The sequence below is a fragment of the Rhipicephalus microplus genome, chromosome 4 (genome assembly GCF_043290135.1).
Source record: "Rhipicephalus microplus isolate Deutch F79 chromosome 4, USDA_Rmic, whole genome shotgun sequence".
Taxonomy (NCBI): Eukaryota; Metazoa; Arthropoda; class Arachnida; order Ixodida; family Ixodidae; genus Rhipicephalus; species Rhipicephalus microplus.
In genome coordinates, this window is record NC_134703.1 from 72,873,288 (window position 1) to 72,898,880 (window position 25,593).

The 25,593-nt window shown below is 45.6% G+C and overlaps 1 protein-coding gene across 1 annotated transcript; it reads right to left on the reverse strand.

The window, feature by feature from the left end:
* Positions 1–1,471: 1,471 nt before the first annotated feature.
* Positions 1,472–25,593, reverse strand: LOC142813932 (uncharacterized). Its single transcript, XM_075891883.1, has 5 exons — positions 25,362–25,593; positions 20,853–20,998; positions 15,834–15,916; positions 2,452–2,595; positions 1,472–1,643 (listed from the first exon to the last, which is right to left on the reverse strand). The coding sequence occupies exons 1-5, from the start codon at positions 25,479–25,481 to the stop codon at positions 1,489–1,491; spliced, it is 648 nt and encodes a 215-aa protein (XP_075747998.1). The 5' UTR covers positions 25,482–25,593; the 3' UTR covers positions 1,472–1,488.

The window sequence follows — 25,593 nt, forward strand, 5'->3', positions numbered from 1 at the left end:
TTGATGAGGTGGCGAAATGCCCATATTCGCGATCTCTTGGCGAACCACGGCCTGTATCATTGAAAACGCATCGAGGTTGTGTCCTGGTGCGCTGACGCTAGACATAGCGGGTGCCATAGCCTCGAGTTCGCGACGGACTATTCTGGTGACGTTTCCCGGCACTGGTGGTTGATGTAGTGTGGGAAAATCTTCGCAAGAGGACGTAGCAGCCGTGTTGGGAAGGCGGTCAAATCGGTGAACTATGCGCCTACTTTTTGCCTGTTCGAAGCGACAACATGCTCCAATGACCGACTCCACCGTCGAGCAGTCCTTGCACAGGAGAAAATTGAAGGCGTCATCGGCAATTCCTTTCAGGATGTGTCCGACTTTGTCCTCGTCGAGCATGTCCTTGTCGACCTTGCGGCACAAAGCCAACACGTCCTGGATGTACGCGATGTACGGCTCTGTGGATGTCTGGGCACGAGTCGCAAGCTCTTTCTTTGCGGCCACTAGACGTCCTATGGGTTTCCCAAATAGATAGCGCAATTTCTGCTTACAGACGTCCCAGCTAGTCAACTCTTCTTGATGTGTCTCGTACCAGAGTTTTACCGTGCCATGCAAGTAGATGATGTTCGCCAACATAAGCGTCGGATCCCAATGGTTGCTGCTGCTGACGCGCTCATATAGAACCAGCCAGTCATCGACGTCTATGCCACTTGTGCCGTTGAATGGGCCTGGGTCACGAGGTTGCACCACAACGATCGGTTGCGGGGCTGACGGATCTTGTCGACATTGAGTAGCATGGTCAGTCATCGTGGTAGCTGCAATGCGCCGTCCGCTGCGAAGATCCAGCTCGTGGGGCTGTATAGCGAGTTGTACCCCGCACCTTCCACCAATGATGTTACGGGGAATAAAGTATACAAGGCGAGCAAATGCGTACTGGCGAATATACTGACGAGCGAATGCGTACAACGCTGCTGCAGTCCGAGCACGTTCATGTTCAGCACTTCGTCGTCGTCATCCTCAGGCATCTACTTAGCCCATGACAAATTATATATATATATATATATATATATATATATATATATATATATATATATATATATATATATATATATATATATATATATATATATATATGAGTTTTGACGAAGTGAATGTGTGTAGTGGCACGAACGACGCGATTTTCGTCATCTCCGCTTCCTTTTACCTACCACAGAGTCCACTGGTGTGGTGGCATTCCTATAACGCGTATACATAGAGAGCGTGAAGTAAACTACATGGACACCTCCCACCCTTTCTCCCAACCCGCTTTCATTTTCCTCGCTGCGATGCCCCGCCGCAGCACTGTATGCGTCTTTGTAAAGGTATATCTGGGAAAGGGGTAGCCGCCGCCAAGTAACGGTGACAAAAACTCCTTCGTGTATTTTCTATTCCAATAAAAAAAGTATACGTGATTATATGCAGTACACTCAGTAACAACACGAATTCCTGCCATTTTCAAATAGTTTAATGACTTTCTACTTTCCTGCGTAGGTCGTGACATTTTCGCGAGACAACCTTACTGTTTTGCCCACAGAGAACAACAAGCAGGAACTCGCAGCATGTTGGCGGACTTAAATAACCACTTGTATATGGAAACCACAAGGTGCAGTTGGTGAACCCTGTAAGTATAAGTCAATTCAAAATAATTATTTTATTATTGACTCCATATACGATTGAAACTTGTTTCATTTAATTTATTGTGTTCTCATGGCCGATGAACTTCAAAGGGGAGAAGAAACAAACAGTATTATAATAAAGGTAAAGAAATATAATGAACAACGACAACAAAAAATACACCAACCAAACTAATTAGTTACTAAGTTAAAACTGTCCGAAATCATTGATGATTGGTAATGTTTGCGGTTAGAGCAGGAAGGTGGCTCCGATTCTCGCAAGTCAATAGAAAAAAATGAATTATGGAAAGTGGAAGTTCTGCAAAAGGGCACTGCAACCTTCATTCGGGGATTAATGCGCGACGATACATATACTCAGGAAGCAAGATGAAGTCATTTTGAGATGAACGATGATGAATTATGTGGTGAATGAGACACAGGCAGTAAATAAATATGACTGCTGTAACACCATACATATAGTCCACCGCAGTGAGCAAAAACTGAGTTCCTCCAGAGAAAATGTACTTAAAAACGTAGTCATTTCACAAAACAGGTCAATTATTGTAATAAACATGCGCGCACGCAAACATAGGTCGGCTTGAAGAATTTCCCGAAAAGGCCGCTTTTTTTTTGTTTTTGCATTGCAAGTGTGGAAGTCGTGGCCGTAAAAGAGGAAATATGCGCCATAGGTACTAAAAAACGTAATACCGTTGGGTGTAATTTGCATAATTCACACTACATCTGTTCACTTTTCCGCAACACAGCAGCAAAACAAAAAAGAACTCGTCATATTTTTCGATTTGCTTCAACTCACCCATCTCTTCCTCAGTCGCATGTTTTTCCCCCGTCTTAATTATTTCATTGCCTAGGATTAGACAAGTCCGGTCTCCGTACAGTACACGAAAGGTATTATTTCCGATAGTGTAGGATTTGTTAAGCAGCAAGATTTCTCGTTGTGCTGTAAAAAGTGAAAAACGCTTCACCTTGGCTTACCGCTCTAGGAGCTCGTGCTAAAAGTATAAAACAAGAACCAGAACTATGTACACATTTATATGTACAATAACAATTTAAAAAGTGCAATGATGACTTGGTGCCATTGCCAGCATTTAAAAAAATTATCTTTTTGAAACGGGGAAAAAATTCGGCAAATTGTATGTGCCTTGGGAATCGATGTTATATGCGAAGCATGCGAGGGAATGTATTTTTTATAGTGTGAATTGTTATGAAGTGGCGCTAAAAATATGCACAGATGCATGCAAAGATACACGTTTAACAGCCGAAGATATTTTCAATAACTACTTGTCAACCATTATAACTGCGGCTATGTCCCTGTGCCACCTTTGGCTCTGGGTGGCATCACAATTGCTTACTAGTTTCACAGCAGAATGGGCAGTAGCCCGTCGTGTGATAATCGCAATTGCGTGGAGACAATCACTCATCTTCTGTTTGTGTGCCTTGTTAATCACCTATTGCTGGAGTAAAAGGCCTTAGGCCACAGGCAGAAACCGCCTTCGGCACGGAAAGCCCCGAGAGCACTGTTGAGCTTCTTACAAACAACTACTCGTAGTCTCACAGAGAGACTTCAAGCAGTGTCATCTGACGTGCTTTTCTTCCCCTTTATCGAAAACAAACAAGATTTTGTAACTTATTTGCTCTGTGAACTTTTCTTCACCTCACCTCTTTTTTCAGCATAGTGTATACCAAGCTGGTCTGAGAACTGGCTAACCTTCTCCTCATACCGCTTTTCTCTACTCCTCCTCTTTCTTGTTTACAGTACCGTAAGCATACCACAGCAAGAAGGATATAAGAACACCAGAAGCGGTAAGATGATGTGAAACGGTGGTGCTCGCGAGGATGGTAACTCTGGACAATGGTATACATAAATCAACTTCAGTGGATGGCGCTAAAATACGATTGACGTAAACCCGACGTTATGGCTGCCTCACAGTACATGTGTATGTAAAATTGGCCAGCCAGCACTGCAACCAGAATGGACGCTTCACGAATGTTAGGGTCTTTTTGAAAAGTAGTACAAAGACCAGGCGTGGATTTGTGGTAGAATTCTTGATTGCCATGCAAAATTCTGGGTTTCGATTCCTCCTTTGGCCCAGACATGTATTCTGTGCATTCGTCGGATTAATGCTACATATTTCAGCTTTTTCGTAACGCTCGGACGTTAAAATCACCATGTCTGTTTTTGCTGTTACTTGGTAGATATGAGCTGTAAATCACCTGTGGTGCATACCCGCATACCTATGGCAGATGCCCGCCCTCGGGTATTTGCCGAGAATAGATAGATAGATAGATAGATAGATAGATAGATAGATAGATAGATAGATAGATAGATAGATAGAAAATATTTCCAAGTTTCTTGCAGTGCGCAAAGAAATGCTTCGCACTTAAAAGCTAAATAAGCTACCGAGATACCCATGAGGTGAAATAGTCATATAGGTAGATGAGTTTATTGGGTGATTCGTTAAAAAACCTAACTTAATTTAGGTCTGCAGTTTGTTCTAGATGCGTATGCCTATAACGCCGGAACTGACCTTCGAGAAGTACATTTCCAAAATTTGATTTTCTTAATGGCAAATTGACTTCATGTGCCTGACTCGCACTTTAAATGCAGGTCACTAGCTCGACTTCGCCTGCATCTACGGCCACAGTTAAATGAAAAACCTACGTCTGTGCTTAAAAGAGATCAGCTAGGAGAGGGAGTGAGTGAAACAAATTTTTTTCGTCCACAATAGACGCAAGCAAACTCAATTATATCTGGCTAGGCCCGCTTGGGGACGGTCTGGTTAAGCCTCACAGCACTATTCTTTGAACAGGGGAGATGTTGAAGCCGGGTGTATAGAGTCCCTGCTTAATTGGAATGACCATCATCATCATAGGGTAATGCGCTACCTGTGTCCCAGAGGTAGTAAGTTCTAACCAGAGATAAAATACTTCAGGACGCTCGCCAATGAGAGCCAGAGGTGAAGTTGAGTTTAGCTTCTGGATATGCTTTAATAAACACTGGCAAATACTGGGATGAAGGTCGTATGAGGAGGGTGAATGAGGCGTAATCATTGTATAGCTTTATATAGCAGCACCTTGTAACATGAACGTAAATACTTGATATGCCTTGCAGAAATTAGCAAGACTTGTTATAGCATAACCTTGCAAAATTATAGCAAATTCTTAGCAAAACAATCGAATAACAGAAAATACAGCACCGCTGTACATTTGACTTTCCGACAGCAACGTCGTGCAAAGCTGACCATGCCTTTTTTGTGTGTGACCTTTATTCGCAATGAAGGGGTGAGTTAGTGCATATTATAGAACAGTAATCTTAGAACAGTTGAAATCAAGCTGAAATCAATAGCTGAAATCAAGAGGAATAAATGGACATGGGCTGGGCATCTAGCACGTAGACAGGATAACTAACTGGATTGCCAGCGAAGGCAAGCTGATGATGGGGAGACAGAAAGCTAGGTGGGCTGATCAGATTAGGAAGTTTGTGGGTAGAAAGTGGCAGCAGCAAGCACAGGTCCGAGTTGACTGGCGGAACATGGGATAGGTCTTTGTCCTGCATTGGACGCATACAGGATGGTGATGATGATGATGACGATGATGATCAGAACAGCCAGTTGAGTGATTTGCTACTTTACTGAGCTAAACTGCGCAAAAAACGTAAACATAAGAAGAAACGAACAACTCAGATGCGTAATAACAACTATATCACGAAATATCACACAAAATATCAGAAGCAATAAAACCCCGTGTGCAGGATTAACCCGCACACATGTAGGAACATTCAAGATGATGCACACATGTAGGTCTTTTCTGGTGGTTAATCTTGCACACGTTGTTTTATTGCTTATTATATTTTTGCGCTCTTTCAATAAATTTTAATTTGTTAGTACACGCCTGTGTTGTCTGTCTGGTTTTATGTCTACGTTTTTCGCGCAGTTCAACTCAGAAGGAAGTATTCTTAGCATTAGTTGTAATGACTGCGTTGTAGTCGGGCTAATCACGTTGTAGGAAAGCTTTAATTTACGTAGAAGTCGTTCGCTATCCTAATTTTAACAGACATTAAGCTCCTGCAGTGGGCATAAAAAATAAATCGTAACAGTCAACCTTCGTTGCTTGTTTGATGTCGCATTTCTCTCAGTATATGCCTATCTTAGTCACTCTGCAGCCGGATATATCACCATCGCCCTTGCTATGTCACCGTGTTCACCTCTCGCAGATTCGCATTTTGCCTTAGAGTGCGCACACATAGAGAGATGGTGGGCTTGTGAACATGGACACAGTGCAAGGGAATGAGACGACACAGACGCTGTCTACCAACTGAAGTGGTGTTCAGTTGGGAAACACAAAGTGGTCGCAAAACTCATATGCGCAAACTCATCTGCGCAGAGCCACCTGTCGGTCGGGCAGGATTACGCTAAGGATAAAACAGCTTAGACATCTCACGCCCTCGCTCTGTAAGTTTATGGCTGGCTGGCTGACGCACACGCTTCTATTACTATTGATGATCTGAACTTACACCATTAGACGCGTTTGGTCACTCCGGTGTTTAATAGGGAACAGTTAGGGATAAGAGTTAATGGAGAGTACCTTAGTAACTTGCGCTTCGCCGACAACATTGCATTGCTGAGTAACTCAGGGGACAAATTGCAACTTATGATTACGGAGTTAGACAAGGAGAGCAGAAAGGTGGGTCTTAAATTTAATCTGCAGAAAACGAAAGTAATGTACAACAACCTCGGAAAAGAGCAGCGCTTCGAGATAGGTAATAGTGCACTTCAAGTTGTAAAAGACTATGTCTATTTAGGGCAGGTAATAACCGCAAAGCCGAACCACGAGATTGAAGTAACTAGAAGAATAAGAATGGGGTGGAGCACATTCGGCAAGCACTCTCAAATTATGACAGGTAGATTGCCACTATCCCTCAAGAGAAAGGTATATAACAGCTGTATCTTGCCGGTACGTAGCTACGGAGCAGAAACCTGGAGACTTACAAAGAGGGTTCAGCTTAAATTGAGGACGGCGCAGCGAGCAATGGAAAGAAAAATGGTAGGTGTAACCTTAAGAGACAAGAAGAGAGCAGAGTGGATTAGAGGACAAACGGGGGTTAAGGATATCATAGTTGAAATAAAGAAGAGGAAATGGACATGGGCAGGGCATGTAGCGCGTAGACAGGATAACCGCTGGTCATTAAGGGTAACAAACTGGATTCCCAGAGAAGGGAAGCGGGTTAGGGGGAGACAGAAGTTTAGGTGGGCAGATGAGATTAAGAAGTTTGCGGGTATAAATTGGCAGCAGCAAGCACAGGACCGGGTTAACTGGTGGAACATGGGAGAGGCCTTTGTCCTGCAGTGGACGTAGTCAGGCTGATGATGATGACGATGAATCATCGAATGTTGACGTGCATATACAGTCGTGACAGAGAAAAGAAAGATTAGATGGTTATCTTTCGGTTAATGACCTCTAGTCTTCAAATAATATTTTATTAACACAATGGCTTGTCAGCCGTACACAGAAAGAGCCACAGCCTAAAAGAATTAACTTTTTAATACCGGTGTCACACGGACATGTTTGAAAGACCATCGAGTCGACGGCCATTGAAATGCCACAGCTCCATCAACTCGATAGAATGGTCGTGCTGCTTTACGGCAGTTTTCAATGGCCGTTGAGTGGTTAAGATATTTTTGCCTAAAATTGTGTGGCGCTGGAAATCTTTCTTTTCGTTTTTATGTTATTGTAAATGAAATAATTACATACACCTAAATGCGCATACGCGTTTCTTATTTTTGTGTAAACATTCATTCAAAAAAGTGTTTACACATACTTATAATGCATGTTTGGCCTTTAGGTCGTTAAGCAGCGAAAATGTGGCAACCAGGTTCGGCTGCCGTTTTTTAGTCATGATTGTGCAATGTGGTTTGCGTTAACACGTTTCGGAGGCCGCTGCGACTTGCTTTGCAAGCTTCTGCCGTCACGAGCAATCACGGAACATAATTTCGAGATGAGAAGGCTGCAATGGTTTTTTACATGGGTTCAATTATGCAGCTTGATACTGACATTGGAGTGGTGAAGGAGGAAGCAAGCGGACGCCATCGATGTTTCAACGAAGGTGTTGGGTGCTCCTATTACTCGATAGGCCCCTGACTCGATGGAAATCGCCTATGTGGCATTTAGCCCTTGTCAGTTGAGTCGATAGACCGTCGGTTTAATGGCCTTCGAAACGACCGTGTGACACCGGTATAAGTCAGTACGGCATTATGTAGATGTTATTGGTGCTGTTCGCAGCACAAATGTCAGTAGCCTGTGTATGCTTAATCTGCTCTTTTCATCTGGACAACGTCGAATATCTTACCTAACTTGTTGGCCATAGTGAAAACAATGTTAGCACTGAATATATTTACGGACTACTTTAGCCGGTGGGATAAGGAATCAATAAAATGCAAAGCAACACCACTCTTGTTAAACCTTTCTGCAACTAAGTTCTGCGTTTGTGTTGTCTCGTTGTCTTCTCCTTTGTCTCTATGCATGCCCACCCTGTTTCGTAATGAATACTTCAATTGACTCAAGCTTCTATCACTCTCGTTTCCTAACGCGGCAGCGCGCCGACATACGCTGGAGCACTAAGGTTGGTACTGGCACGATGCATCAATGTAAATGTTGCATGACATCATATATTGCGCATATCGTTAACATATCGTGTATAATTCTAAAGCTCTACAGCATACAAGTAAACGCTTTAATACAAAATACGGAGTGCTTGGATTATACGCAACTTTTAAACAGCCGCTATTTTTTCCTACCATCCTTTTGCTATTCCTACCTAGAGGTATTCATGGTAGTCATCATGCCCTATGACTTGGTTACGAGCATGCACATGATACCATTAATAAAGCTGTTACATTGGTGTTCTTTAGTATAGGTGCTAGTAAGTCTGAAATACGGCCTTACCATGCACGCTTTCTCGATGGCCTTAGACGACAAAGACGATGTTCTCTGTGGCAGTAAACTTCACACTGACAGAAGAAAAAGACGCGTTCATGTATTTGTTTTTGCCTAGGCTGCTACACGAAATCGGGTCCTTATCTCTTTTGGCAAACATCTTAGTTGTACGCTTAAGGTGTATCGTGACCATATAATATTGTTACCAATCTATCAAATAGGTGCTAGAAGACATAGGAACGCAGATACGATACTAAGCACGGTGTTTACTCTAGGCAAAATGTTCTTGCTCACCTTCTCTTGTGGCTCATACTCACTGTGGGGAAAAACTGAGTGCTCTTACAAAATCTTATGAAGTTTTAGCGTAATGGAGACAGAGAGAGTGAGAGAACACATTTATTGAATTAAGCTTGTGAGTGAAGGTGGGAAAGTTCCTTATTCCAGGAACCCTCTGGCCTGGACAGCCCGCCGGGCTCGAGCGACGAGTTGACGCTGCTCGAACAGGTTCGGCTGGGAGACCGCAGCCTCCCACACTTCACTGAGGAGGTCTTGGTCCACATATGGGGCTGCTGCTTGTAGCCTTCGGACGCTTACTTTGCACTGCAGTAGGAGGTGCGCCAGAGTGTCTGCTACATTGTAGTGAGGACAGATGTAGCTGTGCAACGTTGGCCTCATATGGTGCAACAGTACGCCGTGGGTGAAGGTGTTGCTTTGAAGACGCCTGTAGTCAGTGCCTTCGTCTCTTGTGAGTTGTGGATGTGGTGGAGGGTATGACCTACCTTCTAGCCGATAATGTTGCAGCAATGCATGATACGTTGGTGGTACGGGTCCTCCAGCCTCTGCTCCTGTTGTTGAGTGGGAGGTGCTTCGTATCTCGTACGGAAATGCCCGTTTGACGCATTCGCGAGTTGCGGTGTGTGCCACTTCATTTCCCTCGAGAACTTTGTGACCCGGAATCCACACAGTGAATGTGTAGGGATGAGGATTGTCCATGCGCTTTAGTAGCCTAATCGCCACCGTGGAGACCCTGCCTTTCAGGTAGTTCCGTGCCGCTGTTTGTGAGTCGGTAAAGACCACGATGGGATCCGCACTCGTCTGGGTGGCGAGTGCTATAGCAGCCTCTTCAGCTGTTTCCGCACGTTTGGTGAGGATAGTGGCCGATGCTAGTACAACGCCCTTGTAATATGTGATGGTAATCGTGAAGTAATTACGTCCCGGATATTTGGCTGCGTCCACAAAAACGCCTGCGGGTCATTGCCATTGTTTTCCCGGATCGTGTTAAACCTGGCGAGCCGCCTTGCTCGGTGATGTTGAGAATGCATATTTAGAGGGATCTGCTGCATTTCAAGGCATTCTCGGAGCTGTGATGGTATTTCACCTTTGCGTTTTTCGGTGGGTTCTAGGGTCGTCTCGTATCCCGTGCATTGAAGGACGGCTTACCCGTTGAGTTACAGCTTGAGTCTCTCGACCTGGTTGACGAGGTGTGCTTCGGTGAGTTCTTCCCACGTATTTCGAACTCCCATGTGAAGCAATCGGTCAGTGGAGGCGCCTGGCGGCAGTCCTAAGGCAAGCTTTGTAGCCTTTCGTATCAGCGGATAAGTTTTTGTTTATTCGCTGTTTACAGGTTGAGGTAGGAAGTTCCGTACGTTATGCAGCTGTAAAGAAGAGCTTGTACCATTTTACGGTGTCGTGCTCTTTGAAGCCACTGCGGCGGTTAGCCACGCTTCGGATTGAGTGGGTGACCTGTGTCACAGTGTTCTGCAGCTGGGGCAGCGGAGCTATACCCATCTTTATGTATAGTCCAAGGACTCGAAGTGTGTCAACTTGTGGTATTTGGACTCCTTGTAGAAAGACTTGTGGGTCAGGTGTGCCGTAGCTTGGTGGTATACCCCAGGTGCGTGCAGCTACTACTAACAGTTCCGACTCTTCCGGAGCACATTGGAGGCCGCAGGTCTTGAGGTTTCTTCAGTGATGCTTACAGTCTCTTGAAGTCAGTCCTCCTGTTCACCCGTGCTAGCACCTTCTGTCTAAATAGACATCTCATCGGCATATAATGCGTGATGTATTCTAGGGACAGCGTTCAAGAGACGCGGGAGCTTAAGGAGGGCCAAGTTTAAAAGTAGTGGCGATATCACTGAGCCTTGCGGCGTGCCTTTGTTAGGGAGTTGAAAAAGCTCGATCTGGATATTGGCAATCCCTACAGTTGCTGTACAGTCGGTGAGGAAAGCCAGTATGTAGGCGTATGTTTTGGCACCACAGCCGACATTTTCAAGGCTACGCGGAATGGCTTCGTGGCTCGCATTGTCAAATGCGCCCTTCACGTCCAGAGCTAGAACAGATGACTTACTGTGCTTGCTCAAAAGGAGAAGAATATCTTCCTTTATCTGCAAGAGGACGTCTTGTGTGCTGAGCATTTGGCGGAAGCCGAACATGGTGTTCGGGTAGTGACCATTGTCTACGAGATGTGTGGTGAGCCGCTCGTTTGCCATTAGCTCAAAGAGCTTCCCAGTGCAAGATGTAAGGGAAATGGCACGAAGATTCGCAATCGAGAATGGCTTGTTTGGCTTGGGTACCATGGTCATCTCTGAGTGCTTCCAGGCTTGTGGTAGCTCGCCCTTCCTCCAGCAGTCGTTATAGTGCCGAAGGAGCGCAGTCAACGCCGGGGCGGTAGCTGTCGTAGGTGCTTATTGGTCACTTTGTCTTTTCCTGGGCTCATATTGCGCGTAAGCTTAGGGAGGGCCGCGTGTAGCTCTGCCTGCGTGAAAGGCTGGTCAAGTGCTTCGTTCGGTGCTCCTCGGTACCCCCTAGGTGTCGAAGTGTTGATGGAGGCAGCTTACTGGTTGACAGAGCCACGCAGCTTTGCTTGAAGTTCTTGGAGTAATTGGTGCTCTGTGCCCTCATAGTTGTGCATGAACCGCTGAATTGTATGTCTTTGATTAGTTTTGGTGGGGGTGTCGTCGATCAGGGCTCGAAGGATGCGCCAAGTGTTCTTTGTGCTCACTGTCCCTTGAAGTTTGTCGCAGAAGGACCATCAGTTCTAGCTCGCAAGGTTTTCAGCGTACCCTGTGCCTGCCTGGTGAGTACGGCGATGCGGCGCTTGAGGTTGTGGTTGAGCCTTTGCCGTTGCCATCGTTTGAGAAGAAATCTTCGAGCTTCCCATAGGTGAAGGAGATGATTATCGACTGCCAGATTGTCCTCGTTCAAGTGTATCATTTTGGCATGTCCGTCAGCAACTCTTACAAAACCGTTTAACCAACCTTCAATGTCTTCGATAGTCGAGTCATCATCAAGGTCATTCCTGTAGGTAGTCTAGTCCGTGAGCCGAGCGTTTCCTGTTTTGAGTGAGCTGTGAGCCTGTTCGACCTCTATTTGAGTGATGTGAGGGTCGCTCCTTAGAGTGTCCGATAGTCTTGTCCACGTTGCGTTGTGCACGTCTCTAGTGATCCATCGACACGCTGTTGCCCACTCGGGTTGGATGGAGCAAGTCATTCCACAGCGGCAGACCGTGTTGCTGTGCAGCGTCGTGAACACGCACTCCCTTCTTGGTGGTGCTGTGATAGCCCCAGGCCGCGTGGGGAGTATTGAAGTCCCCAAGTAAGACAAGTCGGTTGCCGTTAACCATTTGGCGGAGCTCGTGGACGAAGTGGTCGCATTGGTTCAACTGCTCCCGCGGAGAGCTGCAAAGGTTGGCCAGGTATAAGTTCTGTTGAGTCTTCCGAGTGGGGATTATCTACACGATGGTGTGTTCGATGCCACTGTCTTCAATTTCATGAGCCTGTGCGGTTAGATTCTTATTGACTGGAATTGCGGTGCGGGGTGAGCATGTGAGAGTGCTGTAGCCTGGGAGCTTGATTTTTTCTGTGTGGGTTTCCTGCAACGCGATTATATCTGGATTACTTCTTTTAACATATTCTTGCAAGTTTGCAGAACGAGTTCTGTAGTATTTGTGATTCCAGTGCCAAATTCAGAGAGAGGGGAATGGCTCAGACTTTCTACGTGTGGGAGCTGCCATTCTGGCGGTTGATTTCCGCCTGGTGCCAGTAGTTTGGTGCTGTCGATCGAATTTCAGCTGCAGTTTCATCCCCTAAAGTCTTTCGCTCTTTCCGCTTGGTTCCTGCAGCTCCGCCAGCTGCTCATGGCTAACGAAATTTTGTATGCATATGTTATGAAGTTATGCTGTTGTGCCATGAAGCCATCAAGCTTGGCGTCGAACGTGCTTACAGTACGGGTCAGTGGGTCTACATTTTTCATAATTTTAGTAACCACTTTCTCTGTGGTTATGTCTATGAATTTGAGGAGTTTCGCTGTGAGGGCTTCCTCGAAAGCTTCAAGGCGTCGTTCGACGAGGTCGAGCATCTTCGCTTCACGTGCTTGCAGCCTTCCTTCTACCCGCTTCAATATTCTGGTTTCCGTCTAATTTAGTATGCTGTCGCCAAATTCTAGCGTGCTACACTTGGCTGGGGGGTGTTGTTGTATCCTCTGTTGTATATATAGGACTTTATTTTCTAGAGCCCGGATGGCCGCTGTCTGAGCAGGCGAGATGGTTGAGGCACTTGTGGTATTTCGAGAACTGGGCCCGTCACTGCCGGTCACCGTGGCGGCGCAACTGATTCCCCTGACAGAGCGAGGCCATGATGGCGTGCGGGATCCAGAGCGACCTTTTTCCTTAGTGCGAGAGCGACTTCGGTCAGATCTTTGGTGAAAAGAGGGGGCTTGTGAACTTTCTGGTGTGATAACCAACCCGGGTAAATCATCGGTGTGAGCACTCCAGTGATTCTCACGGGCATGGGCGTTATCGAACTGCTGGCGTCTTACTTGATAAGGAGGAGGGTTGCTGTGGAGTTTCTTCTTGCATTCCTTTCCAGCAGTTTCATGGTCTTCTCAGTAGATCTTGCACATCGGTTGGCAGTCGTTAGGTTCTGTGTCCTTGTCGTGGCCGCATTTGTAGCAGAAGTTTGCTTTCGGCTGAGGGCAGATGTCTTGTCGGTGACCTATGGCGCCACAGGTTCGGCAATATTGGATAGACTTCCGGTATGGCTTGCATCGGTAGTCTCCACTGAGGTACGTTACGTAAAAAGGAACGTGCTGCCCGTTGAAAGTGATAACTGCAGCAGTGGAAGATCCCAGCATGCGCGCGCCAAGGACGTGGTATCTTGGGTCTACGCGAAGTCCTGCAACAATCTCCGTGGGGCTTGTTACTGCCTCGACGCCGTAGATGGCTCCGCGGCACACATCATCGGGGTATCGAATGTGCGGATTTACTTGATATATTACTCCACCGAGCTGTATAGCGTTTATACTTTGCAGTTTGGAAGATCGTTCAGTACTTGCTGTGCTTGCGATGATCCCATTCTCAACTTTCTACCCCTGCACATAGTCATACAAGTCCTGCTGGGCCAAACCACTGGATCTTCCGATGGCATGTGTAACCTCGATGAGTGCTCGTTTTGAAAGATCTAGTCCTGGTTGCGGGCGGAATACAATTTTAAAGTCATCAGTAAAAAATGGCCGCATCCTAGTGCTGCGTCTATGCTGCGGTGGAGACTCGGCGTCTGACTCCAGAGGTCGTGTAGCTCTTTCTTCGGCTGACTTGTCTTCTTTGGCTGGCCTGCCTTTACGGCCAGCTTGTAGCCACTCAATGTGGACCTTGCCTGTCGTTTTGCCACTATTTTCACCAAACGTCCAATGTGATTCCGTTTTTGAGTTATCCTCCGTGTTGTTCACTTGCATCGTACTCGGGCTCTCTTGACGTGGGTTAGACGTCTGCGTTTCCATGAGAGCGTTAGCTCTTTACCTTAGACGCTGTGTGTGTTTGTTGCGCGAGCAGCGTGCTCCTGCACCCACGAGCCGCAGGCGTCCAGCTCGTTTCGCAGGCCCGTCCTCGTGCCACAGCGGCGGGCTCGTGCAGCGTGGCCTCTGGATTCCTTGGCGATGGTGCGTCCCAGCGAACAGGCACAATATGTTCAAAGTTCAATATCTATTTTCTGTGCAACCTTGCCTGGATACTGCTCGCGTTCGGTGACCTGGGATTCGTCACGTTGCAGGGCATCGTTTGACACCGGACCCATTGTAGTGAGTGTAACTTTTTCTAGAGTAATGAAGGTTATATAACAAAAACATTAGTTTTCAAAAATAAATTTTGATGCTCACTCAAATACACCAACTATGAGGCTTTTTAATAAGTAATAAATAATAAATTAAATCAAAACTCTAATTTAAAAAAGGCTAACACCAGAGCACGCACGCCCCGAACTTCTTCGGTTCCTCCTTCGATAGGCTGGGCATTATAGTTGCTCCCTGCGCGAGTAGGCGCCAATCACCCAAGGAGCATCATTTTCATCATCATCAGTTTTAGCTTACTTTCCATCAATATCATGAACTATGTAGTTACTACGTTGAACAAGACTCGGATACCTTATTGGTAGAGGCAGTGGCATGAGCGCGGACAAAAAACTGTCAAAGCTGGACACTTAAAGCACGCTGCTCAAGCAGGGGGAATGACGCAAGAAATGAACGGACAAGCATACCAAGGACGAGCACAAACAACTGTCAAAGTTCTCATTTCTGCGTGTGTGAGCAGCCTGCATCTTTCGTAAACGCGGCCGCGGCAGCGATCCAAATGACGTTCGTGATCTCTTTAACAAGTGCCACTTAAAAGCGAACTTGCTGTGGAAGCACAAGAGGTGAAAAGCGCTCTAATTCCGAGATAAGCACGTGCGCGAGCTAGCCTCCAGAATAGACCACGCCATGTGAAGGCTTGCGCGCACAGCGACGCACAGAGAGTCGCGGCACGACGATAATGTAGGCGTGCCGCGACTCTCCGCGCGTCGCTGTGCGCGTGCGCCTTCACATGGCGTGGTCTATCGTGGTGGCTAACTCGCGCACGTGCTTATCTTGGAATTCGAGTGAGCAAGCCCAACGCATACCAATCGTGCTATTTTGCTACTGATGACGGAAACGCGCTGAAGCTGATGAGCTCTGAGGACCGTCAGTGGTAGATGGTCCATATAAATGGCTTGCCATTAACATGATGAAGCAGGATCGCTCACTCAGGGTAGTGAGGTCGCTGTTTTGACGCTCTGCTGTTTAACTTTTCCTTCCTGTTTTTTTTTCTCCGCAATCTGTTAGTAAACACTTACAGCATCATATCCGTGACACGAATACATTATGGAGCCATGGTGAGCACCGACATAAAGTACTTTCTTATGGAAAATATTGTTTCATGAGGGTCGTATAAGAACTCACCCATGGACGTAACTTCAAGCGTAGTAAGGTTACTTTGATTGTGTGACTTCTCGTACTTGACGTTTAAAGAAATATTTAGCGAGCTATTGAAGAAAACAGAGAGCATATCGAAATTAACACAACTTTATGGAGTAATTCTGCACCAGAAGTTCAACGCACATGTGTCTTTACGAATAGGGTGACAGCAAATTGTCAATAATGGTGAAACCATGAATGGTCTCCCATCCCATTTCCCTTGATATCTGCCCATTTGGGCTGTCGTATATGAAAACGAGGGTGCAGACGCTGGGATACTGGCACACTGTAAGGCCTCCGTGTTTTCGTTTTAACTTTAGAGCATCATAACGCATTTAAACTGACCCGCGCAAAAGTAAAAAAAAAATTGTGGTGATTGGTTTTAAACAGCGGGAGAAGGAAGGAGGGCGGAGCCTCTTGCTTATTCTGCAGTGTAGGCAAGATGGAGCTCTTTCCTATACCATGACAGCAGAATAAGCAATAATCTAAACTTTATACCCTGACCGCCCCTCTCTCCCCCAGCGCTTCCGTACGCCTTGGCTGTACTGCGCAATAACAATAATAGATGAGTTTACTGCAGGTATGGCAGCCTTAGGATAAATAATGTGTATGCTATCTTTTTGACATAACTCCGCGTGCTTGTGCGCGCTTGTGTGTATGCTGAGTGATGCGCTTCCTCTCTCCTCCTCCTCTTTCAATACCACCCGTTTCGTTCGTACGTGTAGGTTTCTAAATCGGTTATCCTGAACGTTTATCCTCTCTGCCTTTCCCTGGCTATCAATTATTCTTCGTTGTAATTGTGTGCGTTTTCAGTACAATGCTTTCTGCAGTGAAAGCAACAACCAACGCGACCAAACTACAGCCACTCAGTAAAAAAAGCGGTGCAGAGAAACTCTGTTTTCCTGTGCGATTCATAGTTATTGCTTCCTCCGCAATGGCGCTCAACATCAGTATAGCATAGAATTATCGTATTAGTACTACCGCGCTGCGCGATCTTCTGCTTATTCATGGATAAAGGCCTGTCCTGAAATTTTATGCACTTGTCAGTTGAAAACTAATTTTCACTGAATCAACATATGATCCAATATGATGATGCAGTATAGGCTTTTTGCTAAGCGTAACTGTGCCAAACGGCTTATCGCGAATTGAGCTATAGCTACTCCAGTTTAACCGATGCGTGAGTCGACGAATTTCCCAAACGTTGACTGGCAAGGCAGCCTTAAAACTTTGATGGCTCCCACGTCGTCCAATAGCCTTAGGTGAAGTCGAGTTCCAGAGCAAAGTACTCTACCCGCTTGAAATATTGGCCTTACGCTGTTAAAATAATGAACTTGTATGAAAAATCTCAAAGATTTTTCAAGAGAGAGAAGGGGGAAACGGAGAGGAAAGGCAGGGACGTTAATCCAGCATTGGCTCGGTTGGCTGCCCTATACCTGGGTGGGGGGGGAAGGATAATAGTAAAGAAATCCATAGAGAAGGAAGAAAAAGGGTAAGAAAGAGATGAGTATACAGTCTGCTCAAGCGGTTTAGTGAATCTTCCGAAGAAACTCGTACGTTAAGAAAACGGCGGCTCATGAGCTACTCCTGGGGCTCAGCGCTATCTTCGTGAGGAGGGAACTCTTCTGGTGGTACAAAAAACAAAGCGGTTGGAATACAGTGTGAGCAAAACAAGTGGCGTCATTTTGTTAGTACTAAATAGTTTTCGTAGGCCCCTGATTGCTAAAGACACGCACTAAGGCGAACCGGCGAGCCTTTGAGTAAACGGCAGTGCACTAAAAGTCTACTGCCGTTTAATCTGTCTTGGTTTAACTAGAAAACGTATTCTTAAAGCTATTATACGGCGTTCGTGGGGACCTTGTGTGACTAAATTAAAGCAAGAAGCAACGTACCTCTCATATTTGCAGCGTTGCTTATCTGCTTTGCACATAAGCAGGTTGCCTTAAAAAAAAAACCTTTGCTTATGAGCCTCTGCTCTAACAATAAATAACTCTCAGTCATGCCAAATTTATGACATTTAAGTTTAGTTCACTGGTCACAATAACGTAATTCTATTACGCTGTACAGAGTGAACACAAAGCGCAGTGATAACAAGAACATGTGCGTAGACACTTTGTATTATGCTCCTCTAAATTACAGTGACGTGTAACGTATACAGGCATGTGAATCATAGCGCAATAAATAAGTTAGTGACCTACTCCCCGGCAACCGGAATAACGGTAGGCACTAAGGGTTTCCTAATTCCCTGCCCGTGCTGTTTATGTGTTCGTTCTGTGTCACCGTCTTATTCCGTTTTTCACTACGAATATGAATGCGAGGCACTGAGGGTTCACGAAGAAAGAACGGCCGCAGAAGTACCGATTCACGAAAAGCAAGCGAGCGCAAAGCTCCATATCATCGCCCCAGTTTCATCTAGAAGGCATCCATGGGTCACCATGGGTACGTATGTTGCTATTGAATCCTTGCCCTACACATAGTCACCGCTGGTACTAAGGTAACCGAGGCAAGCTCTCGTCGTTAATTGTTGAGAGCCTCGTCCCGTTGTCCATTAGGCATTGTACTCAAGACCTTCGCCAATAGGTACAGGTGCGTTGAATAGGTGCTGTAGATTGTGATCTCTGCTAAGCCGCAGCAGAAAGCCCCACGACCAGGCACCACACGTTCCTGAGCACTGGCCATGTTGCCAGGACAAAGACCACCGGCTATGTTGCAAGGAAAGCACTCTTAATTCTTACAAAGAACAAGAACCCCATCGTGATGTGAAGCAACATGACGGATTGGTGAATTGTGTGCGGGTCCTCATAGGTATAGTGCCTTAAATTTGAACTGCGTGGGTCAAGCCGGTAGATTTCTGAGCGATATCTTAGAAACAAAAGGGATATTTCTATTTACGTATGTAGTGCATGTGGATGGTCCTCCATGTTTCACCAATCTAAGGTGAATCTTTCGCCCACGGACAAGCTCCATCATTGTGGAACAGCTTGCATGGCTCGTGAAGAATGCCCGCACACAAAAATGGTGGTGTTCCTAGAAGACAACGGGGCCTACAAGGGGAGGGGGGGGATATTTTTTTACTTAGCGTTCAGCAATCCTTGTTCAATTATTTCTTTATTTTTTGCTCTTCCTACAAGATATATGTAAAAAAAAGTTAACTCAAGCTGGCAATAAGCGCTCGTCTTTTGTTCCTCTCGTCTCCTGTGTCCTCACCGTCTCTGTGTCCCTCGTGCTGCTTCGCGATGCGCCCGCTTAACAAAAATCGAAGCTCAGCCAGCTGAAACCCTCAAACCATTACTCATCGTTGAAAAGATTGGTTTGTCTGATACTTTGACTTGTGTTTTGATTTGGGCAATACAGTAATTACAGCTTATTGCACTGTCACTAGATGGCGCGAAGAAACACCCTAAGAAGAGCCTGCTCACGCAGCACGTTTCAGATGTAGTGCGCGGCAAAATAATGCTGTAAGAGACAGCCTCGATGATGACGTACGCAGCGCGCAGCACGTTGCGCACGCTGAGCCTTGCGTACCCTAAACTAAGGTTACCATGCAATGCCCATATATGAGTAATGAAAAGCTGCACTTTGTTTGTAGAAGAGGAGGGGGAAATCATTTCTCATTTCTCATATGGCAGCGGTAGTCGGAATACGATAAGTCGACGTTCGAATGGGGCTGCTGGCTGCTTGAGCGCAAGATATGGCCGGCACGCCAGTTGGCCATAAAACTTGGCATTTGAACCCAATCTTGACGCTGTCTTCTTTAACTTGAACTAAACAGACGACTACCTTCAAGTGCGGCGCCCACTTGCTGCAGTTGTAGTTGCCTTGTCACGAAATATACCGTATCTGGGCATTTTAGGACCTTATGGGGTGCTCGTCCAAACACTTGGTATTATCTAACCCGCATGAAGCACAGTTCACAACAGTTGTGAGATTGGTGTTACCGTGACATAGGGGCATAAAACATGTAACGACCCAGCCGACGCAACAAAAGAAACGACTCATTTTCAAGCTTGCGTTCCCTAACGAGTGCCAAATCATTCTGCGCCAGAGTATTCGCTTGCGTTCGCCCTAGAGTTCTCAAAGAAATGGCTGGGATTTGCGGAAGAGCAACGCCGAAGACCAGAGGTGGCGCCAGGATTTTACCGGAGGTGCATAAACGATAAGAGAGCTCCTTCAAGGGGGTGGGGGGGTCAGGGAGGCGGGGAACTTAGCCATTGCGTTATGATTATGTTCCCTCTTGGGGGGCAACTGGGGTGGGGCAGGCAAAAATATTTGGTGACTCCAGCCCCCCCGTGCTCATTCATGGCGCCGCCCCTGCCGAAGACTTGTAAAAACAGCACTTTCTGCGCGTTCCCCCTTTGAAAACACTCCCAGTCGGTGCTGCACCTCTTTTACATTAAACGCACGTGCCTAAACTTTCTCATTTCTGATCATGCTTTTGCTGTTATATAAGGTATAAGATCCCCAATCTGGCACTTAGGTAGCAGGTCAGCTGATGTTTATGATATACTGATGAACATTACACTAGGAGAGTTTGTAACAGTGTCTGGCTGACTGTTTCCTCGTAAACACATACTGAGGTTAAGAATAACGTACTGAAATATTGAGTACTTGTAAAGATGAAGAATATGATGCAAATTCTCAAACACTTTCATGCATGTGATTAACTCGGATGAGGTTAAAGCAAGAAAAGTGTTGCTACAGTACTGTCAGTCGACAGTTCTAGTGCGCACCTTGAGAAGTGTTTTAAACAAACGGGCTGTCTATCGTTCTATTTCATTACTTTTCTCCTTTCTTCAATCTACCTTCAATCTGCCTCTCTAGATCAGAGTAATTAATAGGACGCGCACCTGGTTAAACTCTGTGGGTTAGTTTACGTCTATTTGTCTTTTTTCTAGCCATTAAGGTACGGTTCTTACAGAGCAGTCCGAATTATTTCCTTATTATCTCATTTTCTCGCCAAGTTTATTGTCTACAATTGTGGAGTTATTACATTAGCTGAGCTCTCACCTTTCGTTAAGAGTGCCAAAATCAAGGGATCTGTCGACAGTTTTGTTACACCATTCATATGTGAAAAACTGTGATTTTACGCAATCAAATGTTGCATTTTCTATGGACACACGTCCAAGATAAACGTCGCGGGTATCATTTATGATCTGGAAGAAAAATACGTTAATTTATACTGGCACACAACTATCACAAAGTAACAAGGCTGATTTTTTTGTCAATGGAAGAAATATTGAAATCAAGGAGAATAAACTTACATGAGCTGAGGACGTAGCACGTAGGCAGATTAACCACTGGTCATTAAGGGTATACGTCTGGATTCCCAGAGAAAGCAAATGCACGAAGGGGACACAGGAAGTGGGCTGATGAGATTGAAAAGTTTGCTGGACGTAGCAGCAGGAAGCACGAGATCTGGTTGTTCGTGAGAGACGCCTTTGCCTTTCAGTGGGCGTAGTCAGGCTGATCATGATTAAGAAATATAGCCAAAAGAATGTCCACCTACTTTGTGTTTTACCAACGCGTCCTGGCATAAATGTCTCTGTTTCGGGGCTACAAAGGGGACAGGGTCATTTGCTTACTGTCCACTAAGTGCCCGCTTGATAAGTTATTGTTACTTTCCGATTTTTTTCTAGGGTACAATACCGTGGGACACATATGCGTAACTGAATGATAGCAACATCTTTATTCACGCAGATTCTTATAGCGCGAGGACTGGCCGCCTAGTCCGACAACTGCACTGCATATCGACACTGTTTTGGCCGTCACTCACCAGCCAGTGGTAGTGCACGGTCAGGGTCGCGGCTGAGTAGAATGGCATCCTACGGCTCCTCCGATGGTTTTGAAATAAAGGCAACTTAGAGTTGTATTGACATGTCCAGAGAAGTGAGAAATGTTAGCTATACCTCTCTGCACTACTATATGCGCTAGGAATACGACAAATGATGGCCGTATATACTACGCCAAGAGGGAAAAAAAACTCGACCACGTTGACACCAACAACCATGCAGTTGCCAGCTCTTGTGCTCGTCCTGGCGACCTACATGGTCATTTCACTCATAGAAGGGACCAGCAGTCCTATTCAATCGTATAGTCGTATGGGGGAGGTGCGTGGTACAGGTTGCAACCACCACCGTTATAAATAGGACTCCGGTGAAGCCGTCACCCTGCAGACCACGCCATCTAGCGCTGTCGTCTCCGACCTGCTGATCAACGAGGGTTCCCTTTCGCTCCCGTGTGCAGCAATGCTACCGAGTTCCATAATACATTTGAAGAGCAAGTTGGTGAAGATGCAAATGAATGGCTCATCCAAAACAAACAAGTGAAAAATCCGATTGGTGGGATTCAGCCGCCAAGCGCGCGATCGCACTCTCGGACACTGCGCTCGCGGGAAAAAAGAAAGAAAAAGTTGGCCCCAAATCTGCATGTTACACTGCAAATGTCATCAAAAGACGATAGTCTTGCGTCAGGAGAGAGTGAACAAAATGTTTATTTGGTGTTCTGCGCAAGAAAATTGGTGAATGGTATTCTGGAGGCACAGTGTTAGTGTTGTTGTTGTTGTTGTTCTCCTATTGTTAGTGGCGCATACCCACTGTGGTGGATTGGCCAAGAATCGAGTGGTTTTAAAATTTACTGTTCAGATTTGGAATGATGGAGGTATAACAGAAAGGTTACTGATAGCCTAGAAAAGTGTGGTGCTTAATGTAATGCATACAAATATTTACATAAACGAATTTATTCTTAGAATAGAGCAATCATCTGATTTTATACGTATATAATTATGTGGACAAGTTAGAATAATGGATCTAATTAATTAGTCAACCTATTAGTTTCATCAATATAGTCCCGGACGGCCCCGCATACTGTCGCATTAGAGAAACCAGAAATGGAAGCTCCAAAAGACAGAATGACAGGCAGAGATAAGTCCATACCGATACCACGTAAAGGTATTTCTAATAGGGTTTTTCGTAATGTGTTAAACCGCATGCAGGTTAAAAAGAAATGGTCTATTGTTTACAGTTCATCACAGCAGGCGGACAGTGGCGAAGGTGCCTGAGCAGACCTGTGTTTATAGAAATTTAGATTTGGTACCCGGCAACGCAGCCTTGTGATAGCTACTTCTTGTTTTCGAGTGCGGCAAAAGTCTCTTCGCCAGGGATATAATAAATGGCGATATTCTGTTTGTTTGTTAGTGCTGAACCTTTAAAGACTTGCATAAGCTTACGTCTGCGGAATCTAGCAGCAGTCACATAAGCGGATGATGGACAGAGCGGTAGAATTGGTTCGCTGATTGACGACTTAGCTAAGGAATCGGCTATTTCATTTAGAAACAAACCTTTATGTCCAGGCGCCCACACTAATCGTACTTTTCTCAAATGCAGCAGGTACTAGTGCGCGGAACGCCTTTGTTACGTGATTATCAGCACCAACAGAAAGTGCCGCACAGAGAGATAGGGAATCTGTTATTATGACAGCTGATGTAATTGCTGTATCTAACTTGCGTAAGGCGAGCACTACTGCCAGAAACTCGGCCACAAAAATAGGTATGAAATCGGGTAGTCGAAGGGAATAAATCCAATTTAAAGACGGGCTGAAAATACCAACCCCTGACTTTTCGTCGTATTGCGATGCGTCTGCAGCAATAATAACGTTCGTTGTAATACGGCGCAGGTGATCTTGTAGTAAACCATCCAAAATATTACGGGGAAGTAATTTGGCATTATTAGGAAATATGTCGTCGAATTGAATTTCCACCGGGGCTGAATTATCACGACTCGGCATGATGTCGCATATACGTACGTTTAGAGGCTCCAGTAAATTTTGCACAAATATAATTTGTGGCGTGTGAAATCGCGGCCATCTAGCAGCAAAAAATGATTCTGGGGTGGAAATAAAGGCTGTTTCTGAATGTCGTAATGGTGATTCATAAATTCTTAAGAATGTCTGAACAGTCAGAAGGCGAATTCTACAAGAAAGCGGAGGGACCCTCGATTCGAGATACAACACATTGTTGGCAACTGTTTTGGGAAGGCCAAGGCATAAGTTAGTGCCTCGAGCGTGCAGCGGTGGCGAACGAGCGCATCGAGGCACGTGGACACGAGCGCCATCTGGCAGTTCGAAAACAAAGGAAGATGTGCGCGTCCGCGGAGAAAGATGCGAGCTTGTCTCGGAGGTGATAAGGTGCAGAACGCAAAGCGACGGGCAGGTGCCACCACTGTGTCGTCTTAGCAAAGCGTTGGAAGCACTTACCTTTTTGAGCATCGCGTTGCACTGTCAGCGCAGCGTGATAAACACTATATGGTCCTTAGAATTCCCTGTGTGTGCCTTTTCACACATACAAAACATCGGCATGTTGTTATGGTGCCTCAGATATGTGCAATAATTGCTTTTTAATTGACAATCTTACAAGTATGACAAGTATGAACGCTCAACCTTGAGCAACTTTGGTGGGCGCTGCGGATGGGGTTGGCCGTTTGGTGCCGTTTGAGGTATCGGTAAGGGCGGACAAACAAACAAATGTACAGACAGACAGACTTACGAAACTTTTTCTGTTGAAGGCCCTCAAGAAAGAATATCTTAAAAAAAAGAAAAACCAGTGCTGGGCAGACATTGTTGCAAACGGTGCAGCTGCCCAACTAGATATGAGCGCGCGCGCGCACACACACGCACACGCACATGCGCACACACACACACACACACACACACACACACACACACACACACACACACACACACACACACACACACACACGCCGCGCTAGGTACAGTTTGTGAGACTGGCTGTCACACTAAAAAGTAGCCGCAACGTAGTAATTTAAAAAAATTACACACTTTTGGCAGTTGCGTAAATGTTGAGTAACCGTATCGCTTTATTCTGGGTAGGATCCGTCCCTGGAGCGTTATGGGCGATGTTATAAATTTTGAATTTAGACAGAGCATCACAACGACAGCGAAAATGCGCTTAGAGTGTTAATAATCACTATCAGTACGAGAGCGTGTTGAGAATATTACGGTTTTAAAGAATCGTGCGAAGGAGTCTTTTGGCCAGTAAAAGCGTGCGTCGTACACCCTCTGCTTAGATAACAACTTCTTAACAGACCCAATACCCGGTGCTGTATTTGAGGCACAGATGTTAATATTTTCTACCTACCTACAGTTCTACGCTCTAAAAATGCATGACAGAGCATGCGGTACAACGCGGGTGCATTTTAATAGCAGCGAAATAAAAATGCATCATTGTACATAGATTTAGGTGCATGTAAGCTACCCAAGATGGTCAACTATAAGCTGGAGCCCCCCCCCCCCCCACCCCCTTGCCATAATTTTTCTCTTAGCTGCATTATATTTTGGCATGTTTATGTACAATATTTATTTACTTTTGTTGGGTATCGCTAGTGCTCTAATAATGGAGCAAAAACGTAGAGTGAGATTAAAATGTTGGGATGACCTACGAAGTAATCTTCACAGTAAGAAACGAGAGTTTTCATGTGGAAAATGATTATAGGAAATATTCACCGGCCAAGGATCTTGAAAGGAAGATAGGTCTACATCAATGCTGTCAAATGGATTGTAAATTCGAACCGTCATTGACGTGGAAACGAGCGTCAATAGTACCAGTGCTGTGAAATCCGCCATGGAGAAAGTCCGGCCACAGTCTGTGCGATTTTTCGCAAAGCTCTCACGTCAGCTTCAAGGCACAATCCCTGATATGTGTTTAGTTCATAACAGTGCCATCGAGAAGAAAAAA